The 19669-nt window shown below is 45.5% G+C and overlaps 3 protein-coding genes and 1 non-coding gene across 4 annotated transcripts; 2 read left to right on the top strand and 2 right to left on the bottom strand.

Annotated features, from left to right (window-relative positions):
* Window positions 1-140: 140 nt before the first annotated feature.
* LOC105276391 (odorant receptor Or1) lies at window positions 141-2890 on the top strand. Its single transcript, XM_011333963.3, has 6 exons — window positions 141-870; window positions 1441-1976; window positions 2160-2259; window positions 2326-2433; window positions 2496-2651; window positions 2717-2890. Exons 1-6 carry the CDS (start codon window positions 613-615, stop codon window positions 2768-2770), a joined length of 1212 nt encoding a protein of 403 aa, XP_011332265.1. The 5' UTR covers window positions 141-612; the 3' UTR covers window positions 2771-2890.
* Trnag-ucc lies at window positions 1233-1304 on the top strand. The gene has a single exon. It is a non-coding gene; the product is annotated as a tRNA-Gly (tRNA).
* Window positions 2891-2936: 46 nt separating the features above from the next.
* On the bottom strand, window positions 2937-5653 carry LOC105276393 (3-ketoacyl-CoA thiolase, mitochondrial). Its single transcript, XM_011333966.3, has 8 exons — window positions 5446-5653; window positions 4958-5124; window positions 4728-4859; window positions 4262-4526; window positions 3920-4095; window positions 3620-3820; window positions 3320-3474; window positions 2937-3236 (listed from the first exon to the last, which is right to left on the bottom strand). The coding sequence occupies exons 1-8, from the start codon at window positions 5462-5464 to the stop codon at window positions 3152-3154; spliced, it is 1200 nt and encodes a 399-aa protein (XP_011332268.1). The 5' UTR covers window positions 5465-5653; the 3' UTR covers window positions 2937-3151.
* A 153-nt stretch (window positions 5654-5806) lies between these two features.
* Window positions 5807-18667, bottom strand: LOC105276394 (E3 SUMO-protein ligase RanBP2). Its single transcript, XM_011333967.3, has 13 exons — window positions 18196-18667; window positions 17166-17391; window positions 16871-17047; window positions 16482-16794; window positions 15992-16302; window positions 15818-15915; window positions 15600-15723; window positions 9143-15511; window positions 8737-8973; window positions 8229-8585; window positions 7185-7537; window positions 6980-7105; window positions 5807-6889 (listed from the first exon to the last, which is right to left on the bottom strand). The coding sequence occupies exons 1-13, from the start codon at window positions 18265-18267 to the stop codon at window positions 6842-6844; spliced, it is 8811 nt and encodes a 2936-aa protein (XP_011332269.1). The 5' UTR covers window positions 18268-18667; the 3' UTR covers window positions 5807-6841.
* Between the last annotated feature and the right edge of the window lie 1002 nt (window positions 18668-19669).

The raw sequence follows: 19669 nt of genomic DNA, 5'->3' as shown, positions 1-19669 counted from the left end.
ACTGTAAACACTCATCGTGCTATCACGAGAAGACACTGTTTGCTTAGTGTCTTTGCTCCGCAAGAATCGCACGAAGGGGACACGAGCGTCAGTCCGGCTTGATCAATTATTCCTACTTAGATTACATATGGATCGCTCTTGTAATTGTGCAGGACTGTGCACTCCCTGGAAACGTGTGTTGCAGATAGCAAGCGTGCATAATGAAAGATGAGCGACCGAGTTGATTACAAGCCAGCACGATAATGACGATAATATGATAAGATGGCATAATTTGCATATCTTAAAGTCATGGAATTTCTCTGAATTCTCGAGAATTACAGGGTACCATCTGGTATTACGCGAACGTTTCAATTTGGCTAATTCAAAATTCAAGTGTAACAGAACATCTGGATACCGGTAGCACAATGCACGTCCCCTTGTCTCTCTAGATTGCCGCGTTGAACGAGGATCTTTGTTGCGGTGCGAAGTCTGGATTATTAAAATTATTACAATTAATAAATTACAATTGATACAATCAAATAAAATTATTCTCTGCAAATAATTCGCTTGCAACATTAGACTAGAATTGTAACAATAACAATCGCGTATGACACACGACTCCACAATCGCGAAATGACGAGAGAACGAGATATCGTGCCGAATTTTCACCTGCGGGTGAGCCTGTCGATCATCCGTTTCCTCGGCATGTGGCTACCACTCTCGAGCAACTACTGGGCTCTGTTTCTGGTCTACACCGTCTGCAGCTTCATCTTTATCCTGGGTATCCTGCTCGCCGTCGAGATAGCGAACGTGTTCGTCTACTGGCCGGACCTGTCGAGGATCATCGCAGGCGTGCCTATACTCATGACCAACTGCGTTCACGCTTCCAAGGTGATCTCGCGTTTACTTCTCACGCGAGAGATTTTGGCAAGTAACTGGGTCGGAGCGATCAAGTGCAACAACGACATATAAATTGCAAGGCTTATATCGATTTTGAAAATTGCGCGAAATCGCAAAATTTATAATGGACTTTTCGTGTGAATTTTTCGATAAAATTTATGATTTTATTATATTAATAATATAAATAATTATTTCTTATATATATACAAAATATTATTGCTATAATTATATTTATCGCTACGCGCTAATGACCGTGAAAATCAATTGTTCAGTTTCTAAAACGTAAATATAATTATCATTGTGTGGTTGTACAGGCACCAGATATATCTTAAATTCAGAGTTAAGAGCATAGTGCGATGGTGGTGTAATGGTTAGCATAGTTGCCTTCCAAGCAGTTGATCCGGGTTCGATTCCCGGCCATCGCACACGATATTTTTTTTCAATCGTTTTCAACATTTTCTAACTAACAGTTTACAAAGGAGGAAAGATTGGTCTCAAAATAATTTTTTTCTCTTTAAAAATAATTAATTTTTAAAGTTAATGTAATAATTTCCTCCTCAGACGATCATCGTTCTTCATCGCCAGAAGCGGATTCAAGCACTCCTAGACACAGCCAACAGCCTCAGTCGGGATGAGCTACATCAGGACTTGCTCAGGGAGTACACATGGAAAGGCCTTTTCCATCACGCTGTCTATCAGAGCTTCGGTGCGGTCGCGGTCTTCTGCTGGGGCTTCACTCCCATTTCCGATTTGATCGCCGGTCGCTCACGCCAGTTGCCGATGGAGGGATGGTACCCTTATAACACGACAACGTCGCCGGCTTTCGAGATCACCGCGGCGCACCAGGGCATCGCCATCTCAATCGCTTGCTTCCACAACGTGGCGATGGACACGCTGATCACCGGCTTGATCACAGTTGCCTGTTGCCAGTTGGCGATCTTGGAGCGGAACATTCTCTCGATTGATAATGAGAAAATTGTTTGTGTAGTTCAGAATGATATTCAGGATGATCAAGGCAACTCGGACGTGCCCGAGGGAACGTTGTCGCCTAATCAGCAGCTCAAGCGATGCGCTATGCACAACAATCTGATATATAAGTGAGTCTAAACACTGATATGATCATGGAAAATAGCGAGCCGCATTACAATTTCAAATCAATGAATCTGCATGCGTTATATTTACTAATTAATTCGTTTCAGTGCTTGAATGCCATTGCGATTAATTGATTTGAGTTAGCTTGAGTGATTTGTAACTGGGATTAATTCGTGACCGATTTGCAGTTTCACGAGGGAGATCCAGGACATCTTTGGCACCATCATCTTCTTTCAGTTTCTCTCGAACTGTCTAATTATTTGTTTGATCGCCTTTAACGTGTCGCAGGTAAATGCGATCGGCCTTCCGACTGGCTTCTCTGTAGATTCTTGCTGATCAGTTGTGCTGTGGCAGATGAAAGTTTACATCCCGGAGGTGTTGATCGGTATGCTAACGTACATGTGCTGTATGACGTATCAGATATTCATCTTCTGCTGGCACGGTAATGAGCTGCATCTCCACGTGAGTACGCAAAATCCACTTTCTCGTGTACGTACACGGCTGCAGGGAACGGTGATTTTTAGAGCCTGCGCCTTGCCCTGGCCGCGTACTCGAGCAACTGGTTCGCCGGCACGGAAGGATTCAAGCGCAGCCTGCAGATCGTCATGGTGCGGTCTCAACGTCCGTTAACAATGAGCGCCGGTAACATCATGCTGCTGTCTTTAGATACTTTCGTACAGGTTCGTAATTTGTTGCTTCAACGCGTTTAACTGCGACGGAAACTAACAGCTTCCATGTACTTCAGATACTCCGGATGTCCTACTCCATTTTTACGGTACTTCAAAGTTCGACCGAATAATATATATATATATATATATTATATCGCTTAACGAATTCGCCAGATTAACATCAGATTCGGTAGTTGTATACATTTTTTTTCCCCCGAGAATGGAAATAAATTATAAAAATTTCAGAGAAAGAAAACGATTAAAGATATTCTGATTTTATTAAACTTATTTAAAAAATCACATTAATTAATATGTATTATATATAATAAACGTATTTGTATAAAAATATGTATCTTTGTACAAAAAAGTAGTTTTTACAATTAAACCTGTTCATACAATCGCGTCATCATGTATGAAAAGTCTCCTCAACGATCAAACATGTTTGTTATTTTCACGGCATCTCGTATGCTAAATATCTCGAAAAGGATTAGTGGCACAGTCTTATCAGTCAACTACAGCGCTTCCACCATCACAGCAATGCCCTGGCCGCCGCCGATGCACGCGGAACCGATGCCAAACTTGCCAGCCTTTCGTCTCCTGCAGGAAATAGACACATGGACATAAGTATGCTTGTACTGATGAAGGGATGCACGTGAGAAAAATACTTGTGAATGGAATACCTGAGTTCGTGCACCAAGTGAGCAGTGATCCTGCTACCAGAAGCGGCCAACGGATGCCCCAGGGCGATAGCTCCACCGTCCACGTTCAACTTGTTCATATCTAGATTAAGTTCCTTTGCGCAGGCCAAGGTTTGAGCTCCGAACGCTTCGTTGATCTATTGAAAATGTACGTGACGCATAACAAAGTGAGTATAAAAATTTCGAAAGTCACCGCTATTTATTTCTCGCATCATTCATTGCGTTTTCACGGCTGTTACTCGAACGAACATTGGCGGCATAGATGGAAATGAAAACTCTCACCTCGACCAGTTCCATGTCGTCGAGCGTCTTGCCCGTGAGCTTGAGCAGGTTCTTGATAGCCGGCGCAGGTCCAATTCCCATAATGCTTGGCTCCACGCCGACGACGGAGTATCCGACCAAACGCGCTAGCGGCTTGAGGCCTTCCGCCTTGACGGCTTCCTCGCTGGCCAAAATGACGGCGCTCGCTCCGTCACAAATGCCCTGAGAAGAGGATTCATTTAATCAGGTTTCAAGGGAGTGATGATGCAACGATTTCTTATGTGTTGTATCCATGAGGGAAATGCGCTGCTATGTGCGTACCGATGCGGAACCGGCTGTGACTAATCCGTCTTTCTGGAAAACTGGTTTCAGTTTAGCCAAGGTCTCCCTTGTCGATTGCGGGCGCGGATGCTCGTCCACGTTGACGGCTGTATCCTGTTTCTTAACTTTGACTTGCACAGGTGCCATTTCCTCGTTGAAACGACCCGCATCATTAGCTGTAATACATTTATTTTTTAGACTCTTAGGAAAATTAGAGAATTCTGATTTAATATTGCGTAATTGATCAAACGAATTTCGTTCCATTCATCAATTAATTGGCAATTAATTGGAATAAAGGAAGAGAATATCTTGCATTTTAAATAAGACACTGATGATATTTACCGGCTTTCCAGCGCTGCTGACTGGTCAACGCAAACTGGTCGACCTCCTCCCTCTTCAACTTGTATTGAGCACCGAGCTTTTCCGCAGTCACACCCATAGGTAAATTGCAATAAGTGTCTTGTAATCCAACCCAAAGCGAGTCCTCGAATTCGTATTTCTGACCCAGCATGGTTCCGTAACGAACGTTCCTCACGACAAACGGAGCTTGGCTCATGTTTTCTGCGCCACCCGTTAGGACAATCTTTGCTTCACCCGTTAAAATATTCTGTAAGGAAAATTTGTGTCATTGTCACGAGTGCAGGTAGTTTCCACTTCTGCATTCTTGTTTGTTAATATTTATATGTACATCTTGCTTTCTTTACCACTAAGCTAATTGATTTTTCCACAAACAATCTTATATTGTTTTCTAACATGAAATTATTTTATCTTCGCCAATTAAATAATATTTTGCAGAATTTCTTTCAACCTGAGCTCCGCTGACGATCGCCTGGAAACCAGAGCCGCATAATCTGTTCACACCAAGGGCTGGTTTTTCCAATGGAATTCCAGACTTCAATTGAACGTGCCTTGGTAGAAAAATTCCATCGGACGATGTTGCCTGTTGGCAAAGAGTGAAAGAGTATCAGCATTAAAATATCAGCTTACAAGAGTTGCAAATCCATAATTTCGCCTGTTGCGTATGGATCAAACACTTACAGTCATAACGTGTCCGAATACAACACTATCAATCTTCTCCGGCTTCAGACCAGCCGCCTGCATCGCAGCGGTTGATGCAACGACCGACAGATCAGTGGCACCCTTGTTGACGAACATGCCACCCATCGTGCCAAATGGGGTGCGCTTTGCAGCGACAATAAAAATGCCTTGAAGAAAGAAAATACTTTGTGAGAGTTCTCGAAAAGAGCAAGTGCATTAAGATTACTCCTTTGCTCCTTTGAATCTCAATCATGATCCCTTAACTTTCTACATTTTACATAAATTTATGCTTTTTAGGAATAAATATTTAATTTCACACGCAGAGTGTTAAGACAAGTGCGGATCTACTTTGAAAGCACGTCGCTCGTAGATCTCATGGATCAATCATGGGGTGGATCTGCATGACCGACGAACGTGTATATACTATATGATGTACCTTTAAATTTTAATGAAAGGAACGGGACGCAATATGCAATTTTTCACGTTACCTTTTGTTACGACGGACATCGTGGCAGGTCACTTATGCAAATGTTGCAAGCAGGATCTGAGGAAAACGGATAATACAGCCGCTCGAACAGGATCAAAGTCCGCTGCTGTTTGTCTCGTCGATTAACCAGTCCAGGCTTGGCTCGTATCGGACGTATGTGCTGCATCATGGTGACGATGCCAAGAGTGGATGGATGGAGTGGGGCGGATTGCCGCGAAGACTTTCGAGTTTAACGTCACGTCATGCCTCGCTCCTCTTATCGCGTCTACCTTATTTTTAGATTTATTTGTACGTGCCTACGTTTTACACACACGCAGATAAATATATGTGTCGCATTTACGTGGAGAGTTCAAGTGCAAAACTTCGTTAATGGATTTTATTTATTCAACTTGATTCTCCTATGGCGAGAACGTCCCATATAATGCGTGTAACAAATGCGTGCTTAAATTAACGAACTTAATATTAATTTGAATAAACTTCATCGTGACAGTAATGTATGTGTGTAAAATGACTTATTCGAGAATGTAGTTTAAAACATGCTTAATCGAATGATCTTTTACGTTGTACACGTGATGGACGATGCTGCAACGATGCTCGTCATGCGACAACTTCTATTTCAGTCTTACTAGTAATAACTATATAATCGTGATTTATTATTACACGTAGCCGTAAGTCAGCTTTTATTTAATATTTACAATAGGTGTTTAACTTTAAGAGCTACAGCGACTTAGCAAATCAAACATGATTTTGAGACTCCTGCGATTCGCCATGGTCATTAAGTTACCTAACTGGTAGGCTATTATCAGTTTGTGCATTTGTGTTATTATCTTATCAGTATCGTGAGCATTTAACATATTATTTATTACCAACGATTCCCACAAGTATGCCTATTTTGAAAATATACGGGTTTTAAACTAGTCATTATCACGATTTAAAAATAGTTACCGATACATTAATAATTACGAAACGGTGCTTTCATTTCTTGGAGCAGAAAGCGCTTTCCATTGGCACGTATCACATTTTATTAAAAACAAAATACGACTCTTATATAAAAAAAACTAATATAAACAGATTAGACAGCGTGACGTTTGATTCTCTATTTCATTTCCGTACACACGGTTATTATTTATAAATAGGTTTCCTTTTCGTAGCACATAAATTACGTTATAACGGGAACTTGTATGCGTACATCAACAATTTTTGTACTTATCAAACTCTTGGCTCTAAAAAAAGAAGAAGAAAGCTATTCACGTAAATCGTGCGGTACATGTCCATTCCTTGCTCTTACACTTTGAGAGGAACGACAGCGACCCGCTTATATATTAAAATAGGAAGTTAATGCGATTATATATTAACAGCCACATGATTCTCCACCTTCTACCGCCAGCTCAAGATTTTCACTCTTGGTATTCGACGACGCCCGCTTGTTTCGCGCTGTCCACTCCCTGTGAGGAAATTCATTCGTCTTGAGTTCGTTCGCGCGTTTCAAGTCTCAATACACATGCATATAATGCTCTTAATCGAGCTTTACTTACATCCTCGAAGAACGTATGCATCTCCTGCGCCGCTTGCACCGACGAAAAGACTGCCCTCAAGACTCTTCTCATGGGAGGTTCCAAGGCGTAGTCGATTCCGCTCCAGATGCACTCCTTGCCTTCCACCTTTGTGATAAAACGAGGAATGCAGAATGTTGCTTCGAAATCAGATTCGCATGTAGCTTCTTCACACAAATTGCATTACCTGCATCACCGTATCGAGGCTGATGATGGTGTTGCTCGCGTACTCATCCGAGTCGTCGAGCTTAAGCACGATCCTCTCGGCGTAGATGTCGGAGTCGTAGTGAATCGCGAGATTTCCCAGGCCCACCTGTTCCCACTTGCTCTCGTCGGGCCATCTCGCAAATACTGTGGCACGTTTCTCGATTATGGGAAGCATTTGCTGATCGTCCTCGTCGTCTTCCTCCTCGTCCTCATCCACTTCTTCATCCTCCTCGTCTTCCTCTTCGTTCTCTTCCTCGTCCTCTTCGTCCACGTCGTTGCCCTCGTGATCGTGATCCTCGGTCTCTTCCGCCTCATCGGCGCGTCCCTCCTCATCTACGAGAATATGTAGAGGCATCGTCATAAAAAATATATGCTCTCAGGTTCACAGAAATTTCACTGAAGCATGCATTTGCACTTGAGATATCAAGATACATACGTTCATCTTGTTTGAGAACGCACGAGCATATATTTACAGGGGAGACTTTTTCGTAGGGACTTTTTCCGAGTATTGTTAAGTGTTAATAAGAGAGCGACGATTATAATTCAGTTCTCCTCCAGAGATATTTGCAAGATTGAACATAAGGGCGCGCGTAGAATGTGTAAGTTTTTATTTTGTAGTTGTTATACATGGCATACAGATATATAGAATTCCAGGTGCGTGAAATGATTAACATAAACCACACAGTTTTTAACAAGGCAGGTTGAAAATTCTTCGATATAAACATCGATTACATGTATCAGAAAATTTGTGTAAGATTCCAGGCTACATCGTATTAAATGCAAATATCTAGTTATATATACATAAACACATGTACGCTAGTTACATTGTCGGTCTCGATATAATAAATAGATTTAATAAGCACTTTTCATACTTCAAACTTAAATGAACGACAAACGACTGGCCGTGAAACAGATGCGTGGTACAGACCGATAGACGTGTGTCGTGCTGACAGAGAAGCCATGAACAAAGTTAGCAGACCAAAGAAGAAGCGTGCCCGGGGTTCGCGGCTTAACTATGTACTACCTTGAATGATCTTCTTCTCGCGCAATTCTTGTTGGATATTATCGACGTGCGTCTTGAACTGCTGGGCTAGATCGGACGACTTAAATTTCACTGCCAGTTGCTCGGCACATGGTTCCTGCTCGGCGTAGTTCACACCGGCCCACATCCAGGCCTGGGTTGACGTAGAGAGCGGACGGAACTCCACGTCCGGGGTGATCAGGAAGTTGCAGACAACCTTGTAAACTTGCTCGCGGCGCAGCAGCAGCCGGTAGCTGTTGTGACCCGCGTGGTACAGGATCTTCATCTCGCCAACGCCGCGCTCCTTCCACTCCTTCGTCGCGTTGTCATATCTGTACAACTTCGCTCGGTGGCAGAACACTGCGAAAGAAACGGGACGTGAGTAACTTTAGAAGTCGAATCGACGTTGCAATCGCGAATACATTCGCAAATCGGTGAGAGTTTGGCCTTGCAGTTATCTAAATCCTTCTTCATGCAGGAACTTAACTAGAAATTTATACTCCAAGGCTACCTTTCTCTTCATCTTCTTCGCCTGTACGAACTTCAATGGCGTCTGGTAGAGGTACAATGGGCTCGAAGTAAGGATCGTGTTCTTGCTCGTTCTCTACGTCGCCTTCGCCTTCATTGTCTTCCTTCTGCGCTTCCTCGTGGGACTTGTTGTGAACTGTTGCCGAGCTGTTGAGCGATGATGCGCCAGATTTCGAGCCGAACACCGATGACCCAGCACCAGCGAATTTAAAGTTGGGATCTGGAAAAAGGGGCAGTTTGAAGTAGCAAATGTGTCGAGAGGTTTCGTTATGCGATTGGACAAACAAGTGGGAATCACAATGAAAGCTAAAAACAGAAAATGCCTCAATTTACTTGAACAGCTAGCGAATATCTTTCCTCGAACAAATGATCATGATTTCATGACGTACCGGCTTTGAAGGCTTCTGGTTGTACCGCCGTCGCAGCGAGCGCCGAGAACGACACGTTGTTGGACGAGAATAAATTTGTGGTTTCCTCAGTCTTCTGAGTATTGTCCGGTAGCGTCGTGCCGAAAACTTTCGACATTGTCGGCGCCGTTGTCGTTGTCGCTCCACCGAAGAGGTTTGATGCCGCCGGCGTTGCGCCGAAGACGCTCGTCGTCATTGCGGCGCTGAACGGGGTACTATTGTCAAACATCTTAGAGAAGGAACTAGTGGTATTTGACTCAAATGTCGAATTGCTCGATTGACTGGCCACATTGAACGTGGCTGCTGACGTGGTAGTAGCGGTACTTCCCGTGATCGCGGAACCGAAGACGAAGGAACCACTGCCCAGAGCACTCGTGGTAAACGACGGAGAGGAGTTCGCCGCGGTGGTGGAAGTAGACGTCTTCATGTTGAAGGGAGAAAGCGAATTACCGAACGGCAGGGAACTGCTGTCGCCACTCCCTCCGAAGATAGGGGTCTTCGGCAAGTCCGAGGTCGAGGTTTTCGCGCCGCCACCGAATATATTCTTGCTGCTATCGAAGGTAAAAGTGGGCGTTTTAAATATCGACGCTGTCGACGTCGCTTGGCCAAATACCGGCTGCCCGGTTGAATCGGTTGTCTGCGCAGTTTGAACATTGAAGGGACTGCAGATCTTGACGTTCTCGAGTGAGGCGTTTGCTGCTGTCGTTGTAGGCTTTTCCGCTGTCTCATTGGCACTGAACTGCGGGTTCATGCCGAAAGAGAAAGTCGTGGTCTTCTTATCATTGAACAGTTTTAGATCCCCGGTGCCAAAGCTCATGGTGGAGCCGTCGAAGATGTTCGAGGTGGCGGGAGTCGTCTTGGCAGATGTCATCGCGAAGGAGAATCCGTTCTTCACGGATGTGGACTGAGGCGTGCTCTGAGCAATCTCAGTACCCTTGCCTGCATTGCTGGGCGGCGAAGTCGTCACGTTCGATGCGAGTTTCGACGGAGTTACGAATTTCTTCTCTTCCGCTCTGGATTTCCTGTCCAAGTCTTGCGCAGTAGTGTCAGGATACAACACTGTGCCCGGTTCCTTGCAGCCTCTACAGCCGCGGCAATCTTCCTTCTGTTTATAGGCGTAGAAGTTCTCCGGCAACTGCAGTTTTAGGGCGGCGGCCTTCTCTTCCGGCGTGACCTTTGTTTCATAAACGATTTCGATTTCCTGAACTGGCGAACTGGTCTTCGTCGCCTGCGCTTTCCTTGTCGGCTTGCCTGCCTTCTCACTGCTACCCGATGACGTGATACTTCTTCTGGCGTTGTCGATCGCTTCCTTGAATTGCGCCGCGATTTCGGACGTTTTGAAGCGACACGCAAACTGCATGTACTCGATTTCGCCATCGCTGTAATCTGCCGTGGTCCACAGCCATGTTTTCTCGTCCTTCGGTGTGAATTCCAACTCGGCGGACAGCAGATGATTTAAGCACAGTTTCAGCACATGGTCCCGCCGCATGATCAGTCGCAATTTGTCGGTTTCCTTGTGCCGCAGCAGCTTGATGTCACCCAATCCACGTTCTTTCCACTCTTTCACCGCGGTGTCGAATCTGAACAGCTTCGCTCGATGACTGTAGAGCACCTCTTCGTCCTCCTCGCCAGTCTTCACCTCGATCTTGTCAGGCAATGGCACGACCGGCGAGAAATGAATATCCTCACTCTCTACCACTTCGTCTTCGCTGTTCTCGCCGCCGCCGCCGCCACCGGGCGATTTAGTTGGTGACTTGGACGCGAAATTAAAGTTGAACGATTTGGTAGGCGAGCCGAAGGTGAACGGCTTGTCGCCCGAATTTAGCATGCCGCCGGTTTTCACTGGCATGCCGAACACGAAGTTGGTAGTGCCAGTGGTTTCTTCTGGCTTGGTCGGTGTCGCCTTCGCGCTGTCGCTCGTACCCTTATCCTCCATTCGGAAACTAAAACCGGTGTTGGTTGTCGTCTTCTTGGCCGCGTCCTTGGGTATGCCGAAGGAGAACGTGGTCATCGGCGCTGTAGCAGAGGACGAAGACACGCTCAGTTGGAAAACGTTCTGCTGCGGTTTCGGTGGCTGCGACGGGTCCTTGGGTTTGTCGCAGGCGACGCAGTATACATTTGCGCCGGAATTGACTAGGTAACATCCCGGGCAGGACCAGGAACCGGCAGCCGGCTTGAACAACTCCGACAACGGTGGTTTGCCAGTGGAATCAACGGGTTTAGCGGTAACTGCGGCGGAGCCGGTCTTGTTATTGCTCGCCGCCGAAGGCGACGGAGCCTCGCAAGCCACGCACTTCATGTCCGTAGCATTGTTCCTGGTGTAACAGCTATTGCACTCCCAGGAACCAGTCGGCGGCTTGAACAGTTCCGACAACGGCGGCGGCTGAGACTTGTCCACGCTTTGCGGCTTTTTCTCGCTCGATGATGCTTGAGCCTTCTTCCCGAGTTCCTTCGCGACTTCGCTCGCACTGCAGCCTTTAGTTAACTTCTGCTGAGAGTTCCATACGATATTGTAGAACCGGGAGGCTAGTTCCGGACTGCTGAAGGTTGCGGCATACAGCGACCAGACCTTGCCAGGCTCCTTGATGTCCTTTGGAACGGTCCAATTGACGACCGTAGCGCCGCTCTTGTACGTAAATGCCATCTCCAGTGGAATTCCATGGCCATAGAGCTTGCTTCCTCCGTCATCTGTCAGCAGTAAACGAAGCTTTCCAGAGTTTAGGTCTAACAGCACCTTCAATGATCCTTTGCCCTTGTTCTTCCACTGCTTAGTGCTGCTGTTGTTCACATCCTGACATTGAAGGCTTGCTATTCCGTCAAACAACTTCTCCTCGCTTTCAGTTTGTGGTCGTGCTTCGTCATTAGACGAGTCTGCTTTTGCACCAGGTGGCGGCAGACGAGGTCTTCTCAATGCCGTGGGATTTTGACTGGATGTGGCTGAAGTAAATATCGGTGTCGTGCTTTGGTTCATCAGAACAGACTGCGAAGTCATTATCGGAGTCGCGAGCATGCTGAAAACGTAACTCGTAGTTGGTGTCGTAGTACTCGTTGTGGTAGTAGTCGTAACCTTCGTTTCGGGTTTACTAGACGATTTGGTAAACGAAAATCCACTGAATGGACTGACTTTCGCCGGTTCTTCGGATTTTTTCGAGTTCTTATTCGCATCGGTATCGCCGACTTCCTGTATGATGGGCGTCGAGCTGAAGATGAACCCTCCTAGCGTCGTCGCGCCGGTTTTCGATTTGTCCGTCGAAGTTACTTCCGTTGTTGAAGTAATCTTCGCTTGTTGCGTCGCTGATGATTTCTGATTTTTGGACGCGTCTTTATCATTAGAGGAAGGAGTTGAACCGGTCTTGTCGCTCGTCTTGGACGACTTCTCCGGCGACGTTGCAGAAAAGTTGAGTTTAGCTTGGTCGAAGGCCTCCTTAAACGCTGTCGCCTCTTCAACAGTCTTGAATCTGATGCAGAGCTTCTCCAGTTTCACCTCCTCGTCGGCGAAGTCGTTAGCGACCCAGCACCAAGCCTTGTTGTTATTTGGCATAGCAGTGAGTTCCATATCGGGTCTTAGCATGTGATTCGCGCAGATCTTCAGAACTTGATCGCGACGCATAAGTAGACGTACTTTGTCCTCTGCGTTGCGCAGCAGTTTTACGTAACCGACACCACGCTCCTTCCATTCTTTGTCGGCGAAACGGAACAATTTCGCTCGGCCGCAATACAGGGAGACTTCATCCTCCTCACCAGTGGTGATCTTCACCTTCGCAGGCAACGGTATGACGGGTACGAAATCTGGTATAGGGTCATGCTCCTGTTCGCATACTTCCGTGGAAGTATTCGGCGAGTCGATCGGTTCGTATATAGGTTTGATATTGGTATCAGTGGTCTTAGTGGTGGTTTCGTTCTGATGAGCGCTTGACCAAGGAGCAATCGTCTCCTGAGTCGCCTGCGTAGTCATGACCGGCACGTTAGACGTTAAGCTGGTGTACATCGGTGGTATGTTATTACCCAACGTGACGTAGATTGTTGACGGTGGAAGATTGACAGTAGTCGGTATAGTAGCCTGCGAGGGCATGGGTATCTGGTAGCAGTGCGGTGCATCGGACAACGTTGGCAATTTCGTTATTGTTGTAGGCGTCATGCCCATCGTTGCCATCGTCGCCGTAGTCGCCGTCGTCATGGGCGTCGAGGTGAAGGTGCCTGGTGCTCCTAGTCGATACTGTGGCGGTATAGTGACACTCAGGATCGGCTGCACGGGCGGCACCGTGGTCGGTAGAGTGTCGGACGACGTAATGACCACGTTCACGGGTGGCGCCTTGTTCACCGGCGCGCTCTTGATGGCCGTCGTTGTCGTGGTTGTAGTAGAGGCGATTCTCGTCGCCTCGGGCTTCGTTCGTGGCGTCTCGATCTTCTGTTGCAACGGCAACGGCATCTGCAACGGCGGATTCGGTACCGCCGCCGCCGCCGCCGCCGCCGCCGCTGCCGCAGCAGCGGCTCCCGGCATGAGTTCGGGCAATTGTGAGGGTAGCGTCGATGCGAAGAGCCCCTGTTGCAACGGATTATCCGGCACCTTCGACTGATTGGGATACAACACTGGCATCGGATAAACGGTGTGCTGATACAGGTTCGAGATCGCCGCCTGCGTGTTCGGATCGGTGAACGGTATTCCGCCCTGGTAGTATCCCTGGAACACGGTCGCGGATGGGTACACCAGCGGTGAGTAAGGATGCCGATGTTGCGACGTAAACATGTTGCCGGAGATCGAGGAAGCGGGTGGGCCAGCGGGTTGATTCGAATACGTATTCAGATCGCTGTATTCATCGTCGTCGAAGACATAGAAATCGTCAGGGTCAACGGAGGGATTGACGTTCTGTTGCTGCTGGTGTGTACGCTGCTGCTGCTTCTGGCTCTCCTTACGCGATTCCACCACCTCCTTCGTCAGATTGTCCACCTTCTCAGTCAAAGTCTTCATCTGCAACATCATTCCCTTCATCTGCTCCACCAGTTCTTGTACCTCGTTGTCCCGTGATTGTACGAGCTGGCGTATCTGAGCGTCGAGACGCTCCGGGCTTGGGCGCGCCTCCGTCCGATTCTTCGACACGTTCAAGTAATCCTGCTGCTGCTGCCTGCACGGTGTACTGGTATGCCTCGGCGCACGCTGGACATTCCTTTGCGGAGTGGTTAGTATGTTCGAGATGCTCATCGGCGCGGTTATCACCGGCGGTGCCGGATTTGTGGCCACCGTTGGGTCTGCAGCACTATGAGCGGGCGAGTAACTCTCGTCGGATATGCCATCGCAGTCATTCCTGCTGGTATCGCCTCTGCCCAGATCCGGGTCGATCCGCTTCAACTTATTTTCGATGATGGCGATGTGATCCGCGAGCTCCGCGTTCAAAGGGTGCTTAGGATTCATGCCGGGACTGCGGAGTCGGTCGAGCGTGAGGTAAAGGCAGTTCCTCGCCTTCGACAGCATTATGATGTGCTGCGATCGCATCTCGGACGTGAGGCTCTCGCGCGGCGTGTTATTCACTATGTCGTCCGCGAATATTCGGTAGATGAGCGCCTGCTGGAACGACGCCTCCGGATACTTGAGCGGCTGCAGCGCGTCGATTGCCTGCTCGTACTGCTTCTCGCGCACGAAACGCTGCGCCAACTGGAATTTCCCCTCCTCGAGGGCGTCGGCCACCTCGTTGGTGTTCATCTCTTTGCCCTGATAATTGAACAGCTTCGACGGAGACATACGTAACGTCTGATTGTTCTGCAATCTCCCCAACAGCGGTATAGCGGCAGTCCAGTACATGTCGGAACGTGCCTCCCAAGGCAGAACGTCCTCCTCCTCCTCCTTCTCCCTTCCCTGCACTGCGCGGTAATGGAACATGCGTGCCAAGTGCACCAGCAGCACCGGATGCAGACCGTGATTGCCGATACAGCGCACGACTTCCAGACCCTGCTGCAATTCCTGCCGCAATTCGCCGATGTCGCCGATGTCGTTGTCTTCCTGCTTGGAGTACATCCTGTACGCTGCGGACCACCATTTTTCCTGATTACTAGTAGAGAGTGTCGAGGTCAAGTCGACCGGCAATGTTGGCAATTTTTCAGGATTCATGAAGCTGTTGAGTTGTTGCTCCTCCAGTACGGCAGAAGCGCACATTATCGCCATGTTCAGAAAGGCGTCGATGTCCATCAAACATAAGCTCTCGGGCGACGCTTGACTCGTGTTGGACACCGAGACCTGCAGAGATGGGAACACGTGCGAATACGCGTCCGGAAAGGTGCTGTCTTTGTAGTGAGGCCGAAATTTCATTCCGAACCAAATTTGATGATGCAACGAATCGGGCCATACCATTTGCGCACCTATAAATAGAAACAACCCGTGTCTATTACTTTTAAAGCAATCTTTTAACATTTAATGTTTTCAATTAATTATCATGGTCATACGCACGTTGATAGTAAAGTCTTAGTTGAGCCGCAGTACAGAAACGGAGAGGTAAGGAATCAGAAGTTGAGTAATTGCAAAAGTATGAAGTCCGTGAATGGTCAACATAGATCTTGTTCAGGAAAATTCTCTGGAAGATACATAAATTTGTTTAAAAATAGAACGAGATACTATTTTATTATAATTATAAAATGTAATTCATGCGAAGTTTAATGGATTTATACCTGAAAGACACGCTCTCTCCAGAATCCCGTACAAAATTTATCTGTCTTATCCATCAGCTTTTTCATATCGTCCTTGGCATAGTCTTGAAGAATGTGACCTAAATACGAGATAATGTTAACAAAAATTTTTGCAATGCAATATATATAATAAATATTGTGGGACATTTCGCGTACCGGCTTGGCAACAGCGATACGATGCCTCTTTGTTCCATGCATTGTAGTGATTTTTAAGTTCGTCAGCTACTAGATGCACGCGTGTTCCGGTGGTTGGCAATGTACCCACGTCCAACGCCGTCAAGAACAGGGGCGCAGACAGTCTGCCTGCTTCGCTCCAGCTGCCTTGCTCGCGTTTCGTTTTGCGCAACAGCAAACACGCCAGGTGGAAATTCAACTGACCCCACAGGTGCGTGAACAAGTACTCCGTAAAGGGGTATTGCTCTTTTGAAAACTCCTTCGAGTTCATCTCCTTGAGATTTTGATCAAAGCTGTGAAATGTAATTTTCATTTCATGAACATCGGCAGTGACAGACCACATTATGTACAGTACGTTAGAAAAAGTTTCGTTATCTTTTTTACAATTGAAAAACAATATTTTTAAATTAAAAATAAAATCATTAAAAACAATATTTTTAGATTCAACACATATATCGTTCGATATACTCACTTAAATACTGCCTGAGTCGCCTCTGGAATGCTTTTCTTCATTTCACTGCCTTGCTCCTTGAGACACAGTGCTGCGTACCTCTCCGATGCAGATGCATAGTAGAACCAGAAAAACCAGTCGCTGGATTTGGTCTCTTTGCACTTTGTCAGTAACTCGTACAATAGTTGATACCATATAATGCTGTTTCTATGACGAACACTGCCTTCCACGCTAATGGCATGCTCGTAAGCTTTATCTAATTTGTTTTCCGACATATAATGATTTAGCAGCTTGACGCGAAGCTGGACGTCAGTCGGTCTCGCCGCCAATTCAGCTGAAGAAAATTATCTTGCATAATTTTTACTGTACCATAATTATCTTTAGTCCGAGAACGAGCAGCATTCACTTACATGCGATGAGTGCTTCAAGATCTTTACTGCTGTTATTTGGTCTTTCTACGGTCAACAATTTCTCCTTCAATTGGAAAACAACCGGATGATGTGGAAATTGTTTGTCAGCTCTTTCAATCCAGTATTTTACTTTGCTGGCATCCAATCTTATATCCGTGTCAACCAATAATTCACACACTGTAAAATATGAAAAAAGAAAATATATTTTAAAAACAGATATTACATTTAGGAAATGTAAAAATGTTTCAAAGAATGGAAAAAAGTAAATAGAAAATAGCAATCTTTGATCTCTTACCCTTTAAGACGAGATCATCTTGCCTCCCTTCAAGCTCAAGGGATGTCTTATACTCGTTAAAAGCTGCTTCCTTTTGACCAAGTCCCTCGTACGCCTGACCTAACAATTTATGTGCGCTAGCAGAACTATCTCGTACCTCTAAGTAACTGGATACGTATCTTTTTGTAGATTCATAATCGTTTACTTGATAGTACAGTTTGGCAACATTGTAACATCTAAGATTTCTCTGCAAAAAAATTTTAAATTAAGTTTAAAAACTGTAGATCTCGTAATTTAATACAATATTTAGTTTAAAATTCAATAAAAACTTTTTACATGCAAAATTAAATCTAAAATTTAAAAAAATATACGTGTCATTTAACAATGAATCATGCAATGAATCATCGGTGTGATTAAATATAGGCGCTTCATATTTAAATAGATTTTCAAGTTGTTACAATATAGCAAAATATTAATCAAATAGTTAGCAAAATAATCGTTAAAATAATTATATACAAAAAACTGATCGAAATAATGATATTGATATCACAATACGATCTCTTTCTACTTTGAATCCGGTTTGAAAGATGGCAACCGTTACGCAAACGTCGCCCTGCGATGTATCACGCGCACCTTCCAAAGTAAGGGCGCGTTTGGCCGACGACCGTTATCAGGCAAACGCAATAACAACAGCTGTTTACGTAAAAACGATTCGATTAGTAGGTACATCTACAAATAACTCTACGTCGCGACCTGCAAGCGATCAACCGTCATCGCGAGAAGTATCGATATTGCGTAGGTTTCCCGCGAAAATTCGCCATCATATATAGCAACGTGCGCTCGCGCGTACTCTTTGGAGTGACGACTCAAGGTCTCCGGTATATATCGGACGATAGACACGATGTTGTTCAATAGATCGAACGGTGCGTCCGATCGAGGCCGGTCTCGTTGCTGGCGCCCGCAAGATCGAGCGGACGCTCATTCGGCTGCACGCGCGCGGCGATCTCGGCCGAGAAGACCGCTCTCGGGCGTGCGGTCGGCGTAACCTCACCTCGTTCTCGTTCCGGAGCTTGCTGAAGATGTTCTGTACGTGACGATCGACGTCCTTCTTGGAGTGGAACATGTTGTCGGCTGCACTGATGCGTCAGTTGACGCGGCCTTGCCTTCGTCGCACTACTAAGGAACAACAATCTCGTCCGTTCAGGAATCCACGCACATCACAGTAGTCATCGCGCGAGTTCGCTCGTAACGCACGTCTCTTTCAAACGGCACCGTCGAATTCAGCGTCGTCAACCGCTGGCGATCGATAACGCGAAATTCCCCTAGGGACCGTCAAGCGGCAACGCGAATGTGGCTTGTAATTTATTAAATTAGTGGCGATCTTTTGAGGAAGGATTTAATTGAGTGAAATTATTTTTTTGAACTGCGTTCATGCACAAATATAGTTTTTGAACACCATCTCTTTAGCTGAAGTGCGATGGCGTCTTATATTTCGCAGCGTTAGTCTGGGGAATTATATTTGTTGGTTCCCAAACATTCCGCTACGAATCGCCACTGACGAAAAGGGAAGTAGTAGCAGAGAGAAACCTGAGAGCGGCCACCAGCCTCCTGACGTTTGGCGCCGCCTGACAAAGTGGACGTGAACTAGTTCGTTACGCTCGGTAATGATACAAGTGAGCATTTTCCAGCGGTATGGAAAGTACATACCATGAATAGCTACAACTCGGCGCGAAGCGTGGTAGTCCAGTGGCTAAGCGCGAGACTCGTATTTTGCCATCCGCGCAAGTTGGGTTCGAGACCGAGTTGTGATAATTTTTTTTTCGGATTTTTGTTTCTTTGTGTTTGCATTATATTTTTTTATTATGTACATAATAAATTATTATGTAAATAATGATTTATTATGTTTTATTATATTTTGGAGGTATACGTATATAATGAGACATAAACATATACATTTAACATTTGTAAACTTTTTATTTATTTATATAGTTTGTATACTGTCAAGTGTTTATTTATTATAAAATTCTGACATAACTGTACAGTGTTGCGGATGGAAAATTTATATAAAAGCATAAAAAACATAAATGCTTTTATATAAATTTTCATCCGCAACATTGTACAGTCATAGGCACAGAGGTTGTGACACTTTTTTTAATGAGTCAGAATTTTATAATAAATAAACACTCGACAGTATACAAACTATATAAATAAATAAAAAGTTTACAAATGTTAAATGTATATGCTTATGTCTCATTATACATATACGTATACCTCCAAAATATAATAAAACATAATAAATCATTATTTACATAATAATTTATTATTTACATAATAAAAAAATATAATGCAAACACAAAGAAACAAAAATCCGAAGAAAAAAAATTATCACAACTCGGTCTCGAACCCAACTTGCACGGATGGCAAAATACGAGTCTCGCGCTTAGCCACTGGACCACCGCGCTTCACGCCGAATTGTAGCTATTCATGGTACTTTTCGTACCGCTGGAAAATGCTTACTTTTAGAT

This window comes from Ooceraea biroi, chromosome 6 (assembly GCF_003672135.1).
Source record: "Ooceraea biroi isolate clonal line C1 chromosome 6, Obir_v5.4, whole genome shotgun sequence".
Classification (NCBI taxonomy): domain Eukaryota; kingdom Metazoa; phylum Arthropoda; class Insecta; order Hymenoptera; family Formicidae; genus Ooceraea; species Ooceraea biroi.
The sequence above is the reverse complement of the archived record's forward strand: the minus strand, read 5'-3'. Positions and strand labels throughout refer to the sequence as shown.